Here is an 18425-nt window from a genome sequence, read left to right as displayed (position 1 = left end):
ACAATAATAATAATAACAATAATAATAATAATAATAATAATAACAACAGCAACACCAACAACAATAATAATAACACTATTAATGATAGTATAAATTCTTCTTCTTCTTCTTCTTCTTCTTCTTCTTTTTCGTATTATTATTATTATTATTACTAATAATAATAATAATAATAATAATCATCATCATCATCATCATCATCATCATCATCATCATAATAGCACATTTACTTAAGTACAATGTTGAGGTACTTGTACTTAGAGTTTATTCTACTTCATACTTTTACTCCACTACATGTCAGTGGCAAATATTGTACTTTTTACTCCACTACATTTATTTAATAACTTCAGTCAATATAGTTACTTTGCAGATTCAGATTATTAATACACAATATAATCAGCTAATAAATTATGATCTCTTATCAGATTACTGAATCGCCCCCACCTTTACCAACAGCAACATTAAAGGGATGTTTAATGCACCAAGTATACATTATTCTGAAATGAGTCACTCTGCATAATGAGTACCTTTTTTTTTCTTATTTTAAGTACATTCAATGCTAATACTTTTGTACTTTTACTTAAGTAGTTATATTGTACATATTTGTTATAGTATTTTATTAGTTTTATTTATCTTTTTTTTTTGTATTTTATTGTAATTTTTCTACTGAATTGGTGCAAACTGCGGTACCACAATAAAAAAATATAATAAACAAAACAATTAAGTGTTCAAACCTTATACATTTAGTAAGATTGTGTTATGATCTATTTAAACCCAATGCATAGAATGAGATAGTAATAAGCTAAATATAAACAAAATCATCATTTATAGGGTACTTTATATTATATTTATTTTATATTATAACCCCTAAATTTCCATGTACGTAAATAACACTTTAAATATTTTTTTTATTTTATTTTATTTAGAACATAAATATATACAGTATATATCTTTATGTGCTTTTGCAGTACTTTGCCGCCTGAGGGCAGTGAGCTGCTGCAGCCTCTGATGCAGCGCTGCTCTTTTTTAAATGACGTATTTCCGCTTCCGACTCTAGCATGCTGTTTAGCTGTTTAGCTAGCTAGCAAAACACATATTGATTATTTTATTTATGTTGTATTATAGTTTGGGAAAAAATAAAGTCACGAATTTATTTTATTCCTATACAGCTACGAAAGGATGTACACCTTTAAGTGTTATAATCTGAAACGCGTGAGCTACAACTCAAGATAACAGCTCTGTTAGGAGCTAACATTAGCCTAGCTAAGCTAACAACAACAAGGTTGTTTGATCATTTTGAAAAGCGGTAAGTGAAGTTAAATTAAAAAGTTAAGCTGTCAAAGAAAGTGTAGCTGCGCTTTCATGACAAGTTTTCAATCTAAAGTAAAGATGTAACGTTAGAGTTAACTTTATAGTGCTGTTTCACATGTTGTACTCTCAGGCTCTTACATCCAATATCTGAGGATTAGCTTTATTGATCAAGTAACGTTATGTTGACTCCAGTTCTCAGTCACATGTAATGCAAAAGGACGCAGTTACAGGACGATACTGACATACAGCATAACATACAGCTGTTATACACTCAGTGGTCACTTTATTAGTCACAATCTAATGCAACTGTTCTGCCATGCATTAAGTTAGTGATGTGTTGTACTGGACTGCTTTATATTGAAGAGGTGTTCCTAATATTCTGCCATCTCGGAAACACCTCGCAATAATGTAGTCCAATACAACACCGCATTTGAAAGGAGGACGGTCTGCAGGACAGATAATAATGCACACAGTGCACTTTTATAGACTCTTTAGTTCTGCACACCACCAACAGCTCTACTCTGCACCTTTATAGACTGATTTGACTGTATTCTACCAATAATGTGCTGCTTATTCTCTACTGTAGTCTATTTAAAAAACAACAACTCTCTACCTCAGTTCTCATCCTGCATTATATTATATTATAATTGACATTTCTTAATCCCCTGGTCTCTACTTTATATCTCCTATATTTTATTACCCAGCACTATATCACTTTTTGCACTATATTCACATTTTTAATAGTCCCGTATCTTTTTTGTTACCCTGCACTATATTCAGTTTTAACAGTTTTCTTCATCTCCTTGTATTTTTATATCTGGTATATTTTTTCACTATGGAACTGTGATGCTGGAAACTTAAATTTCCCTCGGGATCAATAAAGTTACTATCTATCTATCTATCTATTTATCTATCTATGTAGTGCAAGAGTGCATACTGCAGTGCAACTTGTACTGTACTCTGTGGTACAGGTGCTCAGTCACTTATACAATGCATCGAGTTTCTAATTCATCATAAAATACATCAAACATTAAATATCATTCCTTAATTTCTTATTTTATTCATTAATTTCAAATAGTTATTTGATCTGTTTCCCCCCTAGACCTTGTGCTGTCGTATAATGTGAATCTCTCCACTGGGAATCAATGATATCCTAAATCAATCAATACTTTTTTATTACATTTTTGTTTTTATCAAATCCCAAAGTAATATCTTATCAACTCTTAAGTTGTCTGTAATAAGCAGATTATGCCATTGTGAAGCTCTAACCAGTTTTTATATACATATTTCTTTATAAATTAAACAATAAATCAGTTATCAAACTGAAATCAACTCTGTGTTCACTATGTGCTAACTGGCTAATTGTTTTAGTACACTGAGAAAAAAAAATGTATTAAAGTAAATATTATAACATAAAGTAAATATTATATTGTTAGACAATTTAACAGCCTTTTGACCATTGCTGGGTTGTTAATCTCCAGCTACATGGCTTACAGTATATCTCCACCTGCATTAAGGAGGATAACCATGTTTTTGTGTTGTGCTCCCTTCAACAGGTACCATGGCCAATCTAGAGCAGTGGGTGAATGACCGTCTCCATGACATCCTCGGGTTGAGTGATAGATATGTGTCTCAATTCATGATTGGCACTGCACAGAAAGCATCGAGTTCTCAAGACTTTGTGACTCGTCTCGAGGAGACCGGCACGATTGACATTGAACCAAGTGTGGTTGCCTTTGCGCAAGAGCTCTTTGACAAGGTATATTCAATCGTCCTTCCTTATTTGGACTTGCCATAACATACATGTATGGGATCTTTTGTTGGGAATGAAACCTCTAACAGTTTTTTATCACTGTATGTGTTATAGATTCCTCGCAAGCAGGTTGTTGAGAAACCATCCCGGGCGCTGGAACGCGAAGCCATTGAAATGGACAAGAAGAATCGGATGTACATGTTACTGGAGGACAGCGAAAGTGATGGAGACGCTGTGATGGAGAAGCAGAAAGGGAAAAAGAAAAGCAAGGACAAAGACAAAGGAAACAAGAGGAAGCACATCAGACAGAAGAAAGAGAGCGAGTCGTCAAGTGAGGACGAAGTACCTAAAAGGTAATCCAGATATTTTGTGCTTATTTTTTACGCTTGTTTGGTTTTTCTTTATTATTTCATATTTTTCCATGCAATAACGTGTTTGAGTGCTAAAGTTTGTGATATACTGCAGGATATTGTCAAACAGTATCTGGAATACGGGTCCTGAATATCTTTTTTTACCGTTTTGGAGAAAATACCAGATTTGTGCTCTAAATTAAATAATTTTATTTATTGTGTGCTGTTAAAACCTCTCTGACATTTTCTGTTTTTTTCCAGTTACAATACATATAAAAAGAATCAATTCAAATGGTTTTAGTCTTGTATGTGAAAAAAACATAGAAAAGAGTAGCAACCTGTAAATATTTATCATCACAGGTACCACAAAGTTAACATCTGGTACTTTTAATACTGTGGTGGTGGTTGGGAGAATAGAAAGAGAGACGGTCAACCAAATATGGAATTGCTGAACCATTCAGAGCCTTTTAAACTAGTAATAAAATGAAATCTATTCTAAATCTGAAGCAGCAGAAGTTTGATGCATATTTTTCTAATATCAGGGGCAGTTCAGGCCAAGGAGATAACAAGTCTCTCAACAAAGAAGATGAAGAGGAAGAGTGGGAGAAGGAAGAGCGAGAGCGACAGCAGGACATTGAAGAGAGAGATGCATTTGCTGAGAGAGTGAAGCTGAAAGACAAAGACAAGACCCGCAACATAACAGAGAGGACGGACAAAAAGGTGGGAGACGAAGGAATTCCAAAACAGTTCATTGATTTGTTCAAAGATGACCCACTATGCCATGCAGGTAAACACCTTCAATGTGTTTGTTTTTCTCCAGGCTTATGAGGAAGCTCAGAAGAGGCTGAAGATGGCTGAAGACGATAAGAAGATTATGGTAGACAAGTTGTTTTGGGGAATAAAGACTAAAAATTAGTCACCAGAATTCTTACTGTGTACTAAAGTTTCTGATCCTTTGTCCTCCTCTTTCCCTCTCTAGTTGCCAGAGTTGAGGAAGCGCTCTCGCTGGGATTATCTAAAGAAGAGAGAGGCCGAGAAGCTGGAGGACCTGGAGGCAGAGATCAATGACGATGAGTACCTTTTCCATACGGAGGAGCTGACTGAGAGGGAGAGAAAGGAGTTGGAATACAAACGCACCCTGCGGGACCTGGCTAAAGATTACAAAAAGGCTGGTGCCAAGGAACAGGAGGAGAGGAAGAACAGATACTATATGCCAGAAGAGAAGAGAAGCAAGGTAGGAACGAGGGATGTCACATACCGCAGAAACAGTCACCTACAAAAGTGTACATAGGTTCAATTGTTCAACTCTTCCCCTTCCTCCTTCTCTCTCCCCGCTGACCAGGAGGTGCCCCAGAGGGACCTGGAGCTGGAGGAAACTCCCATGGAGCTGGGAGGAGAGCAAGGCCGCTGGGAGGAGGAGAGGCTGAAGACGGCCTCCCTCAGCTTCGGGGCCAAGAGGGAGCGAGAGATAGGGATGAGGCAGGAGCAGGACAGGTACCAGCTGATCCTGGAGGAGGACGAGATGATCGACTTTGTCAGCACTGCCATGACCATGAAGGGAACTCGGACGGAGGAGGTGGGGTTCATTTCTACTTCTTTGTTATTATCCTTGTCTCAGTTTTCATTTCACTTTTCCAATGAGGAAAAACACTTGTGTTCGTCTAGTCCATTTGTTCTTCTTCCCACAGTTTTCAGTCTGCAGTCAAACCGTATTTATCATTCAGAGTGTGAATGTAGTTTTTCTGGTGAGATCCTGAATCTGCCTGCTATTGACAATAAAGATCTCGGGGAGTACAACTGCATATGCAGGGTCCAACGTTAATGTTTGTACTGTATACACTTTGCCCGACCGGGCGTTGTGGGTAATGTGGCATCCAGGTTTTGACAAGGAAGAAGAACGCGTGGAATAAAAAAGACGATATCTCTGGTTCTGCTGGATCGAAATTTTGATAATTTTGTGTGCTAAATTGGAGTGTTTGTTATTACAGTAATGTGCAGGAGCAACGGCAGCAACAGACAGCAATATTTTTTGATGAACTCAAAATAACAGTGTAGCTTTTATATGATTGAGTTTAAGAGTTTTTGAGCACTGAAGAACTTCCTCCACTTGTTTTCTTATTATATGAGCGAGAGGGCAACCAGAAAATGATCACATAAAAGTATAATCCCTGCAACAGCCGGTTTGTCCGTCTGCCTTGTCAATGTGTCCTAGAGCAAGGAAAAAATCCCTCCTGCTTACTTATTTCATATCACTGTAGAGTTGGATCCATTTACGATTTACCTGGTCCAGTCCGGTGTACAAGCTTAAACCAGTTTGATTTTATACAATCTTGCTGAACCGGCTTTCGTCATTATGACAAATTAAATAGTAGCCGACATCAGCAACCTGTGCCGACGGCATCACGGCGCTAAATTCGACTTGTATTGCATTAGTAATAAGCAATATGACAATGTGATTAATATGATATTATGTTTGTTTATAAATGGACTAACAGAGCCACGAGTGTCTGACAGTCCGTGTGCAATTTACTGCCGGGCCAAATGCTGGCAACATGAAGGAGAGCAAATTTCAGTGGAGGTGGGATGGAGCATGTTGTTAAGGCTGCAACTAGCGTTTACTTTCATTGTCGATTAATCTGTCGGTTATTTTTAATTACTCGATTAGTTGTTTGGTCTATGTAATGTGAGGAAAATGGTGAAGATGATGTCCTCAAATGTCTTGTTTTGTGCTTAACTCAAAGATATTCAGTTCACTGTCATAGAGGAGGAAAGAAACCAGAAATATTCACATTTAAGAAGCTGGAGAATTTGGGCTTTTTGTCTTAAAAAATAACTCAAACCGTTTAATCGATTATCAAAATAATTGCAGATTAATTTAATAGTTGATAACCAATCTATTAATTGTTGCAGCTCTAGCAGAGTCTCAAAGAAAACGAACATTTTTGATTTGAAGCCAAAGAAAGAGGTGAAAAACAGACAAGGCAACGTGTACACTGCAGGAGTCGCCACACTCTCATTCATGGGCTCTCTCAGTCTCATTATGTTCCACTAGTGCGACACCTAGTGGTAAAATTCGGTACACCTGTCCGGTCTGGTGTTTAATATCAAACCGGTTTGAAAATGTTTGCACGGGCCCAGCCCTAGTGAAAAAGTGAAAAAGATAATGCCGGTGAACTGAAGTGAATCCTTTCCTCTGACTCTGTTGTGTTCAGGAAGAGGAGGCCAAGGCTCTGTCCCAGGCAGAGCAGAGGAAACAGTCCATGCAGGAGGTCCGACGCAGCCTGCCCATCTTCCCCTACAGAGAGGACCTGCTAGCTGCCATCCAAGAGCACCAGATCCTTGTCATTGAGGGGGAGACAGGCTCCGGAAAGACCACCCAGATCCCGCAGTACCTCCTGGAGAGTGTGAGAGCAGGATCTAATAATAATAACATCATATACTTGCATGTTAAACATAACAAAGTCAGCATTACTGCATAGTGATGAGGAAAAGTAAAGATTAAAAACTAATCTACACTTCAACTTACTGTTCCTCTGTCAGGGCTACACAAATGGAGGGATGAAGATTGGATGTACACAGCCTCGCAGAGTGGCAGCCATGTCAGTGGCAGCCAGAGTGTCACAGGAGATGAGCGTCAAGCTTGGGAATGAGGTGAGCTTTGGCACATCATCGTGCTGATCCTATTTTTCTTTCACACACTTTTATTCATTCTAGGTGGGGTGAAATGAATACCGTATTACACTATAATTCATGTTTTTGTGTACTGCTGTTGTCTAATATTTCTATTTCTCTTGCATTCTTTATTTATTTCAGATTATTGTTGACTGTTTCTTGAATCAGTGTTTTCACACTATCTATATTGCTTCATCCAGGTGGGTTACAGCATTCGTTTTGAGGACTGCACCTCGGAGAGAACAGTGCTGAAGTACATGACAGACGGCATGCTGCTGCGAGAGTTTCTCACTGAGCCCGACCTGGCCAGCTACAGGTAAGGCAGCTACCACTGCCTGACATCCCAATTTCCTCATGTCATTTGTTGCCAATAAACTACCCAAAGTTCCTCTTCGCAGTTTCACATTTCAAATGTTCATGTACATTTACCGAACACCTGTAGGTATTACTATATGTGTTGTGCTCTCTGTTTCTCTCTCTCTCTCTCCTCCAGTGTGATCATCATAGATGAAGCCCACGAGCGAACGCTCCACACAGACATCCTGTTTGGTCTGATCAAGGACATCGCCAGGTTCAGGTCAGACCTGAAGGTGCTGGTGGCCAGCGCCACTCTGGACACCGAGCGCTTCTCCTGCTTCTTTGACGACGCACCTGTCTTCAGGATCCCTGGCAGGAGGTTCCCCGTCGACATCTTCTACACTAAAGTAGGAGCTAGCATGTTATTTGAATGTTCAATACAGTACATATTACATTTTTTAAATAATTGTTGCTGCTTGATAGCAAAGGGACTGCGTGATAAAATGGTGATTGAAAAAAGTCTTTTTTTTTTTACTCCCAAACAATTTCTTCTGTTTTCTCACTCATTTACGGACATTTGTATTTTTACAAAAATGAATGAACAGTAAAAAAAAACAGGTTGTAGTGAGTACAGCCTTTGTGTGGGTCACCAAAGCATTTTGAAGAGAAAGAAAAAAGACCAAATGTTGTAAAAGGTTTTCAGTCAGTTAGTCAAATTAGTCTAGGCATCCCTTGCTCCCATAAATCCAGCTGTCCTGTTGATGTACACATCTGTATGTTGTGTTGTCAAGGCTCCAGAGGCGGACTACCTGGAAGCTTGCGTTGTGTCGGTGCTACAGATCCACGTCACCCAGCCTACCGGAGACTGCCTTGTGTTCCTAACTGGACAGGTATTGTTTATATCGAGCATGGGATTCTTCAAGATTCTTGACAAGAGACTCACAGTTTTTGACACAATTTTAATGGGAGATTGGTAGGGCTGTTTATTGGCAAGAAGCTGGCGATACGATACATATCATGATACAGGGGTAAAGATTCAATATATTGCGATAATGTAAGCAGGGCGATATATTGAGATTTTTAAAATTTAATTTCAGGAACACTGTCATAGTATAAAGAACACACCAGAAATACACCATTTCAGAATAGGCAAGAACAACAAATGTATACTGCATGCAAAAACTACATGTTTTTTGCTCCAAACTGCATGTGAGTATCATAAAGTGGGCATGTCTGTAAAGGGGAGACTCGTGGGTACCCATAGAACCCATTTTCATTCACATATCTGGAGGTCAGATGTCAGTGGATCCCCGTGAAAATAGCCATGCCAGTTTATCCTTACCACAATTTAGCGTAAATTTGGAGCGTCATTCAGCCTCCTTCACGACAAGCTAGTATGACATGGTTGGTACCAATGGATTCATTTTCTAGTGTCTTATGATGCCAGTATATTCACTCTAGCTTTAAACTGAACCCGCAACAAAAAAAACTGTTGTATTTTTACACTTGTATGTGTACACGAATAAGAAGGAACCGGCCCAAGGTGAGATTTATATATAAAAGTTGATTCTTTAACCTCTCGTGTTTCTCGCAGGAGGAGATCGAAACGTGTTGCGAGCTGCTCCAGGAGAGATGCAGGCGGCTTGGATCTAAGATAGCAGAGCTGCTGGTCCTTCCCATCTACGCCAACCTGCCATCAGACATGCAGGCGAAGATCTTCAACCCTACTCCACCTGGAGCCCGTAAGGTGAGACGATGTCTCATTCCTGTGCAGAGTACTTAGGGAACTGTTATTGTTTCCGAATACAATCGCCCTGGATATAGCAGGTCACTGTAGGATTAATATTTCAACTTGGCAGACACAAAGTGGTCAGTAGGTTATGACCAAGTTTATTCCTTTGAATGAAGACAATAGCTCTCTGCTATCTGTTTACTGTATCAGTTGTGTAATAAACCGGATTAAATGTCAATGCTGTGATTCCCCAATAGAGGCTGCTGTAGTACATTGAGATTTGTTATAGAGACTTAGTATCCTAGTTTGTTTTTTAACACTGTTGGACAGATTAAAGCCTTGTTTTGATGTTTTTAACACATCTTTGTTCCCATTGTTGTTCCCTTCTACTTTGTTTGAGCGGTGCTGACTCACTTTATCTCTTGGCTCTGTGTGTTCTCTCCATATCAATCCCAGGTGGTCGTTGCCACCAATATAGCAGAAACCTCGCTGACCATAGATGGCATCATCTACGTCATTGACCCGGGCTTCTGCAAACAGAAGAGTTACAACGCCCGCACCGGCATGGAGTCACTCATCGTTACACCCTGCTCACGGGTAATAACTGCTCACTGTTTTTATCTGAGTTTAACAAGCGGGAAATGAAGGTGTAGTGAACACACATCTTTTCACTCACTCAGGCTACAAGCTGTGATTATTGTATAAAGGCTAATGTCCAAGTGTTTTGCGTTTGATGTCTGCATTGCTAGTCTCTGTATTAGTTTCTAAACACCTCCTGCTGTGTGTTCCTGTTTCGCTCTCAGGCTTCGGCCAACCAGAGAGCAGGCCGTGCAGGCAGAGTGGCTGCTGGGAAATGTTTCAGGCTTTACACAGCCTGGGCCTTTAAACATGAGATGGAGGAATCGACTGTGCCTGAGATTCAGAGGACCAACCTGGGAAATGTAGTCCTGCTGCTGAAGAGTCTAGGTGAGGGGACGAAGCGATGTAATGACTAATAAAATGATGTTGTGGTATTATTTGGTGGCTGTGCAATAAGCTAATACATTTTGCTTGCAGGCATCAATGACCTCATTCACTTTGACTTCATGGACCCGCCTCCTCATGAGACTCTGGTCTTGGCGCTTGAGCAGCTCTACGCTCTGGGAGCGCTCAACCACCTCGGAGAGCTCACCAAGGTACAAACTCTGGGCCTGTGTTTATCACATTTCCAATTACACTTATTAGCAGCTGTTATTGATATTTTCATAATAACAGTGTATCAAATGGCGTTGGGAAAACAAGGTGAAAGCGGTCGCTTGTAGTGATGAACCTACAGAGAATTAATCACCTGAATCTGCAGCTCCCCTCGGCTACCTCAGAGTTTTGGGCAAAGTCACACATGCTTGAAATTAACAAAGCTAAATATTTGCCTCCGTTTACTTCCTTTCTCCGAAGGGGTGAATAAAACATTTGCTTCCGGTGGCAAAGCAAACTTGCATCTTTGCATCGAGTTCAGTTTTGGTGAACTTTGGCTGGCGAAGTCGCAGCAAAGACCTGTGTGTGGTTGTCCCATTTTATAGTGTTTATTACAAGTTATTTTTCTATTTCCAACAAAACTCCAGTAATTCTGTCTACTAGAGCCGCCAAAAAATCTGTGAAAAATCATTCACGTTCCCACAATTATTGCCCTATTAACCATGTACAACAAGCAGTAGGTTATTTGCCCCCCCCCCCCACTTTATCCCCTTCCCTCAGTCAACTCAACAGAGGGTCGTAAGCAAACAGAAGAAACACCTTTCACATTCTTAACTTCACAGAAAAGACACGTAACCCTTTGCTTTGACACACATAATCTATGTCCATCTTCACAATGTTCATCTGTATATTTGCATGTCATACTGTACATACCTGATGCTTGTGACGTTGTGTCCCGGTCTCCGGCACTGAAGACTCACTTCCTTGATGAAAAGTGCTGACACATGAGATGACTCACTCACAATCTGAAGCTTTTATTTCCAAGCTTGTCTTGTTAATCAGTGATTATTACTAAGTATATGAGGATGTTTTCAGCGAGTGTGGGTGACTGCGTCATTGGTGGCTACTGTAGTTTCTGCAGGTTGTTGTTTATTTAATGAATGAATTAAGTCTTTAACTGTTTGTTCTTGTTTGTCGGTTGTTCAGCTGGGTCGCAGGATGGCTGAGCTGCCGGTGGACCCCATGCTGAGCAAGATGGTCCTGGCCTCCGAGCAGTAAGTCTCCAGTCTGATAAAAGCATAAGCCTTCACTCTATCTTCATTTGACTGGATCGTCGGACAGTTTGAAGCCGTTGGTTTGAAGCGTCTGTCGGCCTAGTTTTTGCGGTATGTGCTGAACCGTCGGCTCTAGTCTGCCCGTGTCAGAGGTTTTTCGGCTAATTCAACATGTTGAATCAGCGAGGAGGCCCGTCAGTTAGAGAAATCACTCTGATTGGCTGTTCAGTTTGAGCGATTCAGTGCACAAGAAGAGAAACGTAAGTGAGGAAAGCAAGCCAACGAGTACAGTCAAGGGGACACACACACACACAGAAGGCTCTTCCAATTCCCAATTGGACATAAATAAATAAACAATAAACAACAACAATATGGACGATAACCGACAAGCCAAAAGAATAGTTAATGGGATAAACCGCAAAATCGGCCCGGGATAAGGAACATATATTTGTTGTAAACATGGGTTTGAAGATCAATTCTTCAAAGCAGGAGAAGATTCATAATGTATCTGTAAGGGAGGAATGGATTCACAAGGTTAAACCTGAAAGGTAAGATGAGATCTGGAGGAAAAACAAAGCTGCGTACTTATTGTGAAATTTAAGAATGAGCTCAGATTTGAGCTGGTGTACTTCGTCTTTATATTGACACGGATGAGTAAACTACTTTGGAGGAAAAAAGTCAAATCTGTCCAGTGTTGTGAAAATGAGTATTATTTTTTTTTTCCTGCCCTTTGTATCGTTAACTTTGTGACCTGTTGTTGAATGATCTAAAGGATACAAGTTGGCTGCTGGATTGTTGTTTTAAAAAAAGATCTTAGCCTGAGAGAAATTGGAAACTTACTTAGTGAATGCATGGTAGTTCAGGAAGAAAACCTCGTAGAAGTAAGGGGTGGATGGTTTCTATTTTTTTTTGCAGGCTCTCCCTGGATTTTTTTTTTATATTTCTATTCTATTTTCTCTTCCTCCTTCCAGGTACAAGTGTTCAGAGGAAGTGTTGACGATAGCCGCCATGCTGTCGGTGAACAACTCTATTTTCTACCGGCCCAAAGACAAGGTGGTGCACGCCGACAACGCCAGGATGAACTTTGTGGTGCCAGGGGGAGACCACCTGGTGCTGCTCAACGTCTACACACAGGTATAAACACAACGTCTACACACAGGTACAAACACAGCTGGGTAACAGAGCTGAAGAACAGTTACCAATCTACTGGGCACAACTGTTCAATCTAATGCAATCCAATACACCTGCAAGAAAACCTGTCTTTAAGAGGTTTTCTCTCAGCTCTACATACATCTTTGAGGCAATAGTTAGTGTAGTGTTTATTGCTTGGTTTCTGTTATGAACTGAAATAGTGCTCATGATTTGTGTCTAACGGCAAACTACCAAATTTTCACGTTATCTGTGACCTGGTATGCAAATGTTTTTAGTGAATGCACAGTTAATGTGTTCTTAACATCCGTCTGTGTAGTTTAGACCAGCTCAACAGTAATCCACTACAACATTTAGACTAACAAAGTTTATAACCTGTAACTTATTTTCAAGATAATTGTCGCATGGGTATATGATATTACGTTGTCACCTTTTCTTTTTTTGGACTTAGGGTAGCTCTCTCTTTTTTCACCATACATGTGTTTGATTCCCTGTAACTGCACTCATGATGTCTTTCTCCCACAGTGGTTGGAGAGCGGTTACTCCACACAGTGGTGCTACGAGAACTTCATCCAGTTCCGCTCCATGAGAAGAGCCCGGGACGTCAGGGACCAGCTGGAGGGTCTGATGGATCGCATTGAGGTGGAGGTGGTGAGCTCCGACGGAGACAGCTTGCCCATTCGTAAGGTCAGCAATACTGAGAAAGTCCCTCAGAGTTTCACCACAGTTCCCTGACAATAATATGGAAGTTGATTCCTGATTTTAATACAGAGGATATATTATACTTTACGAGTCTATGTGAACAAGACTGCTAGTTGATTTGGCCACGTCAGATGGGCATGTATGTTACGTTGATGCAGGCCGTAGCCGTCAAAGTGAGGAAGTTGTAGCTACAACAACAATGGATAAAAGCACTGAAGAGCTAAAGCTGTGGCACACTGAAAAATTCAAATGTTGCATTTTCTAAAGAGACAAACGCTGCTTGCATTCAATATTTGCTTCTTTTTTGTTGTTGACTCCACCTCAGGCTTATCTGGTTCAGGGTTAACAACTTAAGATGAGTGGCAAGTAAGTGTTTGAAACTCAACCAGTGAGGGGTCGGACTAATAATACACGGAAGACTTTAGCTACTACTTTAGCTTTGAGCGGCTTCTGACAGCATGATCATTTTTTGTGGGAAATCCTATTGTTCCCCTCAAGGTGAATTTAATCCTGTATGTCTAGGGAGGTGAAAGGTCACCCTCAGATACAGCGAGTTTTCGCCAGTGGGCAACCTCCAGATCTGAAAAGTGAAGCCAATGCTGAAGTGCCTTAAACTTCTTTCTAACAGCCAGCAGGGGGCGACTCCTCTGGTTGCAAAAAGAAGTCTGATTGTATAGAAGTCTATGAGAAAATGAGCCTACATCTCACTTGATTTATTACCTCAGTAAACATTGTAAACATGAGTTTATGGTCTCAATCACTAGTTTCAAGTCTTCTTCAATACAGCATGATGTTCATTTAGTAAATTATGGTCCCATTTAGAGACAAATAGACCATAAAGCAGGGGATGCTTTAGGGCGGGGCTACCTTGTGAATGACTGTGATTGAAGGCGTTGTCTTGTCTGGGAGTTGTCTGCGTTTATGTCTTACAACTTTAACCCTTTCACAGTGTGTTTTCAGTTCATGAAAGTTAATTGTAACATTTTGGTCGCCTAAAAATGTCTTATTCAGCGTTCAGCTGTACTTAGCTCCACCCTCTCAAGTCACTTCTGGTTGCAACAAAACAAGGCAAAAAATGCCGAAATCGAGGCTTCAAACCAGCAGTCCACAAACCAATGGGTGACGTCACGGTGACTATGTCCACTTTTTATATACCAGCTATGGTTTTTGCTCAAAATGCGCAGGAAAATGTAAGCGTAAAACCTAAAACATCACTGAACAGAGGCTGTGTGAAATAGTCTTCTCCTATCTGGGTCTGTAAGCGTTGTGAACGCACCCCTAAACCACTTGAGATAAGAAAGGGCGTTTGTTTTATCAGTTGGGTTACACCTCTTTTCATCACATGCCGCCTTTGCCTCTGTCAAAAATCCTGCAGCCAAATAGGCAAAAGCAATCCCATAACTTATTTTGTTATTATGAATTAAAGGTTCAGTAAATAATTTAACAAATGTAGAGCTAATATAATTCTTAAAATCGAAAGTTTTTTTTATCCATAAAGTGGCTTTAGTGGCGTTGTGTGTATTCCTTGTTGTAAGCCTTGTTTTGATCGTGACATCTACATGCTTACATGCAAACAGTGAATTAGTCATTGGAAAATGTTTGTTGTATTTTAAGCTAAAATGACAGACAAATGTGGATTTGCTTGAGTAGTGTGTGATAGATGTTATCTGTCAGCTGAATGTCAGTTTCATGCTGTCCCTTTAAAGCTTTAGTTTTATGAACACACCCAACACCACCCGGCAGGAATTACAGCAGGTGTGAAAAGTTTGTGCGCATCTGTGAAAACAAGGTTGGAAAAGCAGGTCTGTATTTGGATGGTATCGGTTAGCAAGACCCAATCGAAACCCACCTTCAGTTCCGAAACTCCTGAATAACTTGTCAGCAGGATGAATTAACTGCGTTAACAGAGTCTGCTTTGAGTTTAAGTTAGTTTAGTGTCAGATACTGAACAGCTCGACTTTTATCAGTGGCTCTGTGTTGTTGCATCAATGACTGATCAGAAGGATTTCATTTAAAGGAGAACTCATTCTTCAGAGGGAAACCCTGATGATCAGTAATTAATCATCACTGAAAACAAAAACTATTTTTAGTTAGTTGTTGAAGTTTCTAGAATATGCTTCTAGCATCCAGAATAATAGAAGGGAATAATAATAATTATATGAAACTGTTTTTAAGGTGAGACAACCCAGGTAAAAACAATTTTGAGATTTTGGGCTATTTTTGCTTCCATAACGTGTCTTCTTTCACACTAGTGGAGAGAAAACACCCAAAATACACATTTAGATGTTTATTTTACTACTTTGTCTATTTGCGTCTATAGATGTCTCCTAAATTCACCAAAAGTTTGCATAATATAATGCCTCATTTGCATATTTAAACATACAATTTCAGAAAACTTGTAACACAAAAAATAATTGTCTTAAAGTGGCAGTAGGCAGTATATATATGTGGCATCATTGGGCAAAAATTCCATAATAACTTTTCAGCATATTGTAATTCAAGTGTTCTGAGAGAAAACTAGACTCCTGCTCCTCCTCATGGCTCTGTTTTCAGGGTTTAGAAAATCTAGCCCTTGACGGGAGACTTTGACCAATCACAGGTAAATTCATTGAGAGAGCGTTCCTATTGGCTGTGCTCCGGTCATGTGACCAGAACTTGGCGTTCCTTCACCAGATTTCACAATGGCGGAGCATCGTAAAACACTTCATTCAAACTGAAACAAAGTAAAAACTCACCCAAAACGTCGTTGTTACTCTTTCCAACAATCACCAACTGTGCTTTGTTCGAACTTGACTGTAATTTCATAGAGTTTAATGTGAAAAAACGCCAAATCTACAGTCGTTGTCCCCCCTAAAACAACGACCTTGGCGGAAGTAATAAAACCAAACAAGGCAGATAAATGATTTGTTAAAGGGCAAGTTATATCTCAAAACTCATCTCCTGACCTGTGCTTTTATATTACATATAAATGATGCATTTACAAATTAAACTGTAGAGATCAGTTGTTTATAAACCCCTCTTGTCCCTCTCGTCTCTCTTGTCCTTCTCTTGTCTCTCTCCCAGGCGGTGACGGCAGGATATTTCTATCACACAGCGCGACTGAGCAAAGGCGGCTACAAGACGGTGAAGCACCAGCAGACGGTCTACGTCCACCCCAACAGCTCTCTGTTCGAGGAGCAGCCCCGCTGGCTCATCTACCACGAGCTGGTCTTCACCACCAAAGAGTTCATGAGACAGGTCTGTCTGCTCCGGAATGTCACACTGTTTACTGTTAAATACTCGCCGAAATCGCTCTCAAATATTTGCAGAGTTTAGAGATGAGAGGTAGCAGTAGTAGTTTGCTTTTCAGAAGCTTATCTGCTAATCTGTGTTCTGTTCTGTATGTTTCAAATGGAAACTCCCACTCTGCCGTTGCAAAAAGCAGTGACGTAGGTTTCCAAAGTAAGAATAAGGTTATGAATATTGTAAACGCCAGCACTAGCTGAGTTAACGTTAGCTGTGGTAAGTTTGGAAATAACTGAAAGGGTTAGTTTGGATTTTTTGAAGCGCGGTTGTATGTATATTATGAACGTAATACTATTACGGTCTTCAAGACCAGACTATACTCCATTCACAAAAACAGTAATTTGACCTCTCAGATCACGGGAGATGCTGGTTTACCGCTGCATCGATCAGTTAGTTTGTTTTTGCTATTGTGTGACTTTCGGATCCGAACTAACGTGGCAGCGTCCACAGCAGTATGTTGCTTAGCTTCCGTGCCGGTACTCCTGTCTACGTCTCCAAACTGGGAGCACGCCGACTGCCATCTAAGTTACTATTTGTAATGTTGAACACTAATTATAATACAGTATATATAGCAGCGTCATCATGCAGAAACTTAGATCAGGTCATGTAGGGAAACGTTTTTAGAAGGGAAAAATAGCAATTTGACACTTTGAATGTTTGGATTTGAATACACAAGGAACACCACTGTGAAGCTACAGAATGATATAAAAATAATGGACCCACCCTTTAAACACAGAGAGAGCTGTTGTTTATGATGTAAATGACTTAGTCTCACCTTTCATTGATGAAGGCTTACACAGAAACTGCTTGTCGGAATGAGACAGCACATTAATGAGGAAGTGTTCCTGTACAATATCTAACTGCCTGTATATATGCACACATTGATTCATCATTCATCACGCAGGTGATCGAGATCGACAGCGGCTGGCTGCTTGAAGTGGCTCCTCACTACTACAAGAGCAAAGAGCTGGAGGACAGCAGCAGCAAGAAGATGCCCCGCAAGCTGGGAAAAACAAAAGAGGAGCTGGGCTGAAGAGAGGGCCGAGGCCTCAGGGGACAGATGGTGGAAAAATGACTTTGATTCTATAAAAAATAAAGAGGAAAAGTGTGGAAAATGTAGTCAAACACATGGTCTTCGCATGTGTGTCTTCAGTTGTTCACTGCTGTAGCTTGAGATGGCATATTGGACCACAAAGTAGCCTGAACACAGACACATGGAGCAGAGGAACGGGTCCAGTGAGAAGTGGGTCACAAAGTCACGAACCGGTTTAATCATAAACCAACTCCGTCAGCTGGCACAAACAAGGAAACATTAATGCAGTTGAATCTGAGTTTCCGCATCAACAGCAGCAGTACTGACCCACTTTTCCAACTCATTAAAGACTTTTTTGCTTTTTGTTTCCCACGTGCTCTTGAACAGCCACCAGACTCTTTGTTGACTTTTGTCAAATTGTCTATTTGTGAAACCAGCACACTGTCAAAGTGTGCAAATCACTGAGGAGCCTCCACGATGCTGAAAAGACTAATTTCAAATTAATGAGTTTCCCCCAACGTGTGAGGCTCCTTATCTTGTTAATTTTCTTTTTTTTTCTACCGCAATAAAATTTTACAACCACTTGTTTTTGTTTTGCAGCTCAGTCATTAGTCACCAAGTCAGTATTTACTACCTTTCAAGATTCAACTCAGGTCTCTTTCTGGTAATAACTGCACCAGGAAGTTCTATTGTTTAGCGAGTTTTATTTAGACGCAGTATTTGAATAAGCTCCAGTCATCCTCTTGTAATGCTGATAAAGTTGTACAGCAAAGCAGTAGGTGGAAGAAGTACCCAGATCTTTTACTTCAGTAAAAGTAGTAATACCACAGTGTAAAAAATAGTCTTTTACAAGTAATAGTCCTGCATTAAACATTTTACTTAAGTACAAGTACAAAAGCTTTAGCATCAAAATATA

General features: G+C 40.1%; 1 protein-coding gene across 1 annotated transcript; it reads left to right on the top strand.

The window, feature by feature from the left end:
* Positions 1 to 1026: 1026 nt before the first annotated feature.
* Positions 1027 to 18093, top strand: dhx16 (DEAH (Asp-Glu-Ala-His) box polypeptide 16). The gene is made up of 21 exons (XM_037785069.1): positions 1027 to 1303; positions 2865 to 3067; positions 3176 to 3414; positions 3954 to 4131; positions 4232 to 4288; positions 4391 to 4645; positions 4754 to 4987; positions 6624 to 6815; positions 6952 to 7062; positions 7284 to 7399; positions 7577 to 7787; positions 8172 to 8270; positions 8975 to 9127; positions 9569 to 9709; positions 9916 to 10078; positions 10169 to 10287; positions 11273 to 11340; positions 12312 to 12474; positions 13015 to 13176; positions 16255 to 16428; positions 17381 to 18093. Exons 2-21 carry the CDS (start codon positions 2870 to 2872, stop codon positions 17507 to 17509), a joined length of 3162 nt encoding a protein of 1053 aa, XP_037640997.1. The 5' UTR covers positions 1027 to 1303; positions 2865 to 2869; the 3' UTR covers positions 17510 to 18093.
* Positions 18094 to 18425: the final 332 nt, after the last annotated feature.

Source organism: Sebastes umbrosus, chromosome 11, assembly GCF_015220745.1.
Source record: "Sebastes umbrosus isolate fSebUmb1 chromosome 11, fSebUmb1.pri, whole genome shotgun sequence".
NCBI lineage: Eukaryota > Metazoa > Chordata > Actinopteri > Perciformes > Sebastidae > Sebastes > Sebastes umbrosus.
Note: the sequence above shows the minus strand (reverse complement) of the source record. Positions and strands in the feature narration are given on the sequence as shown.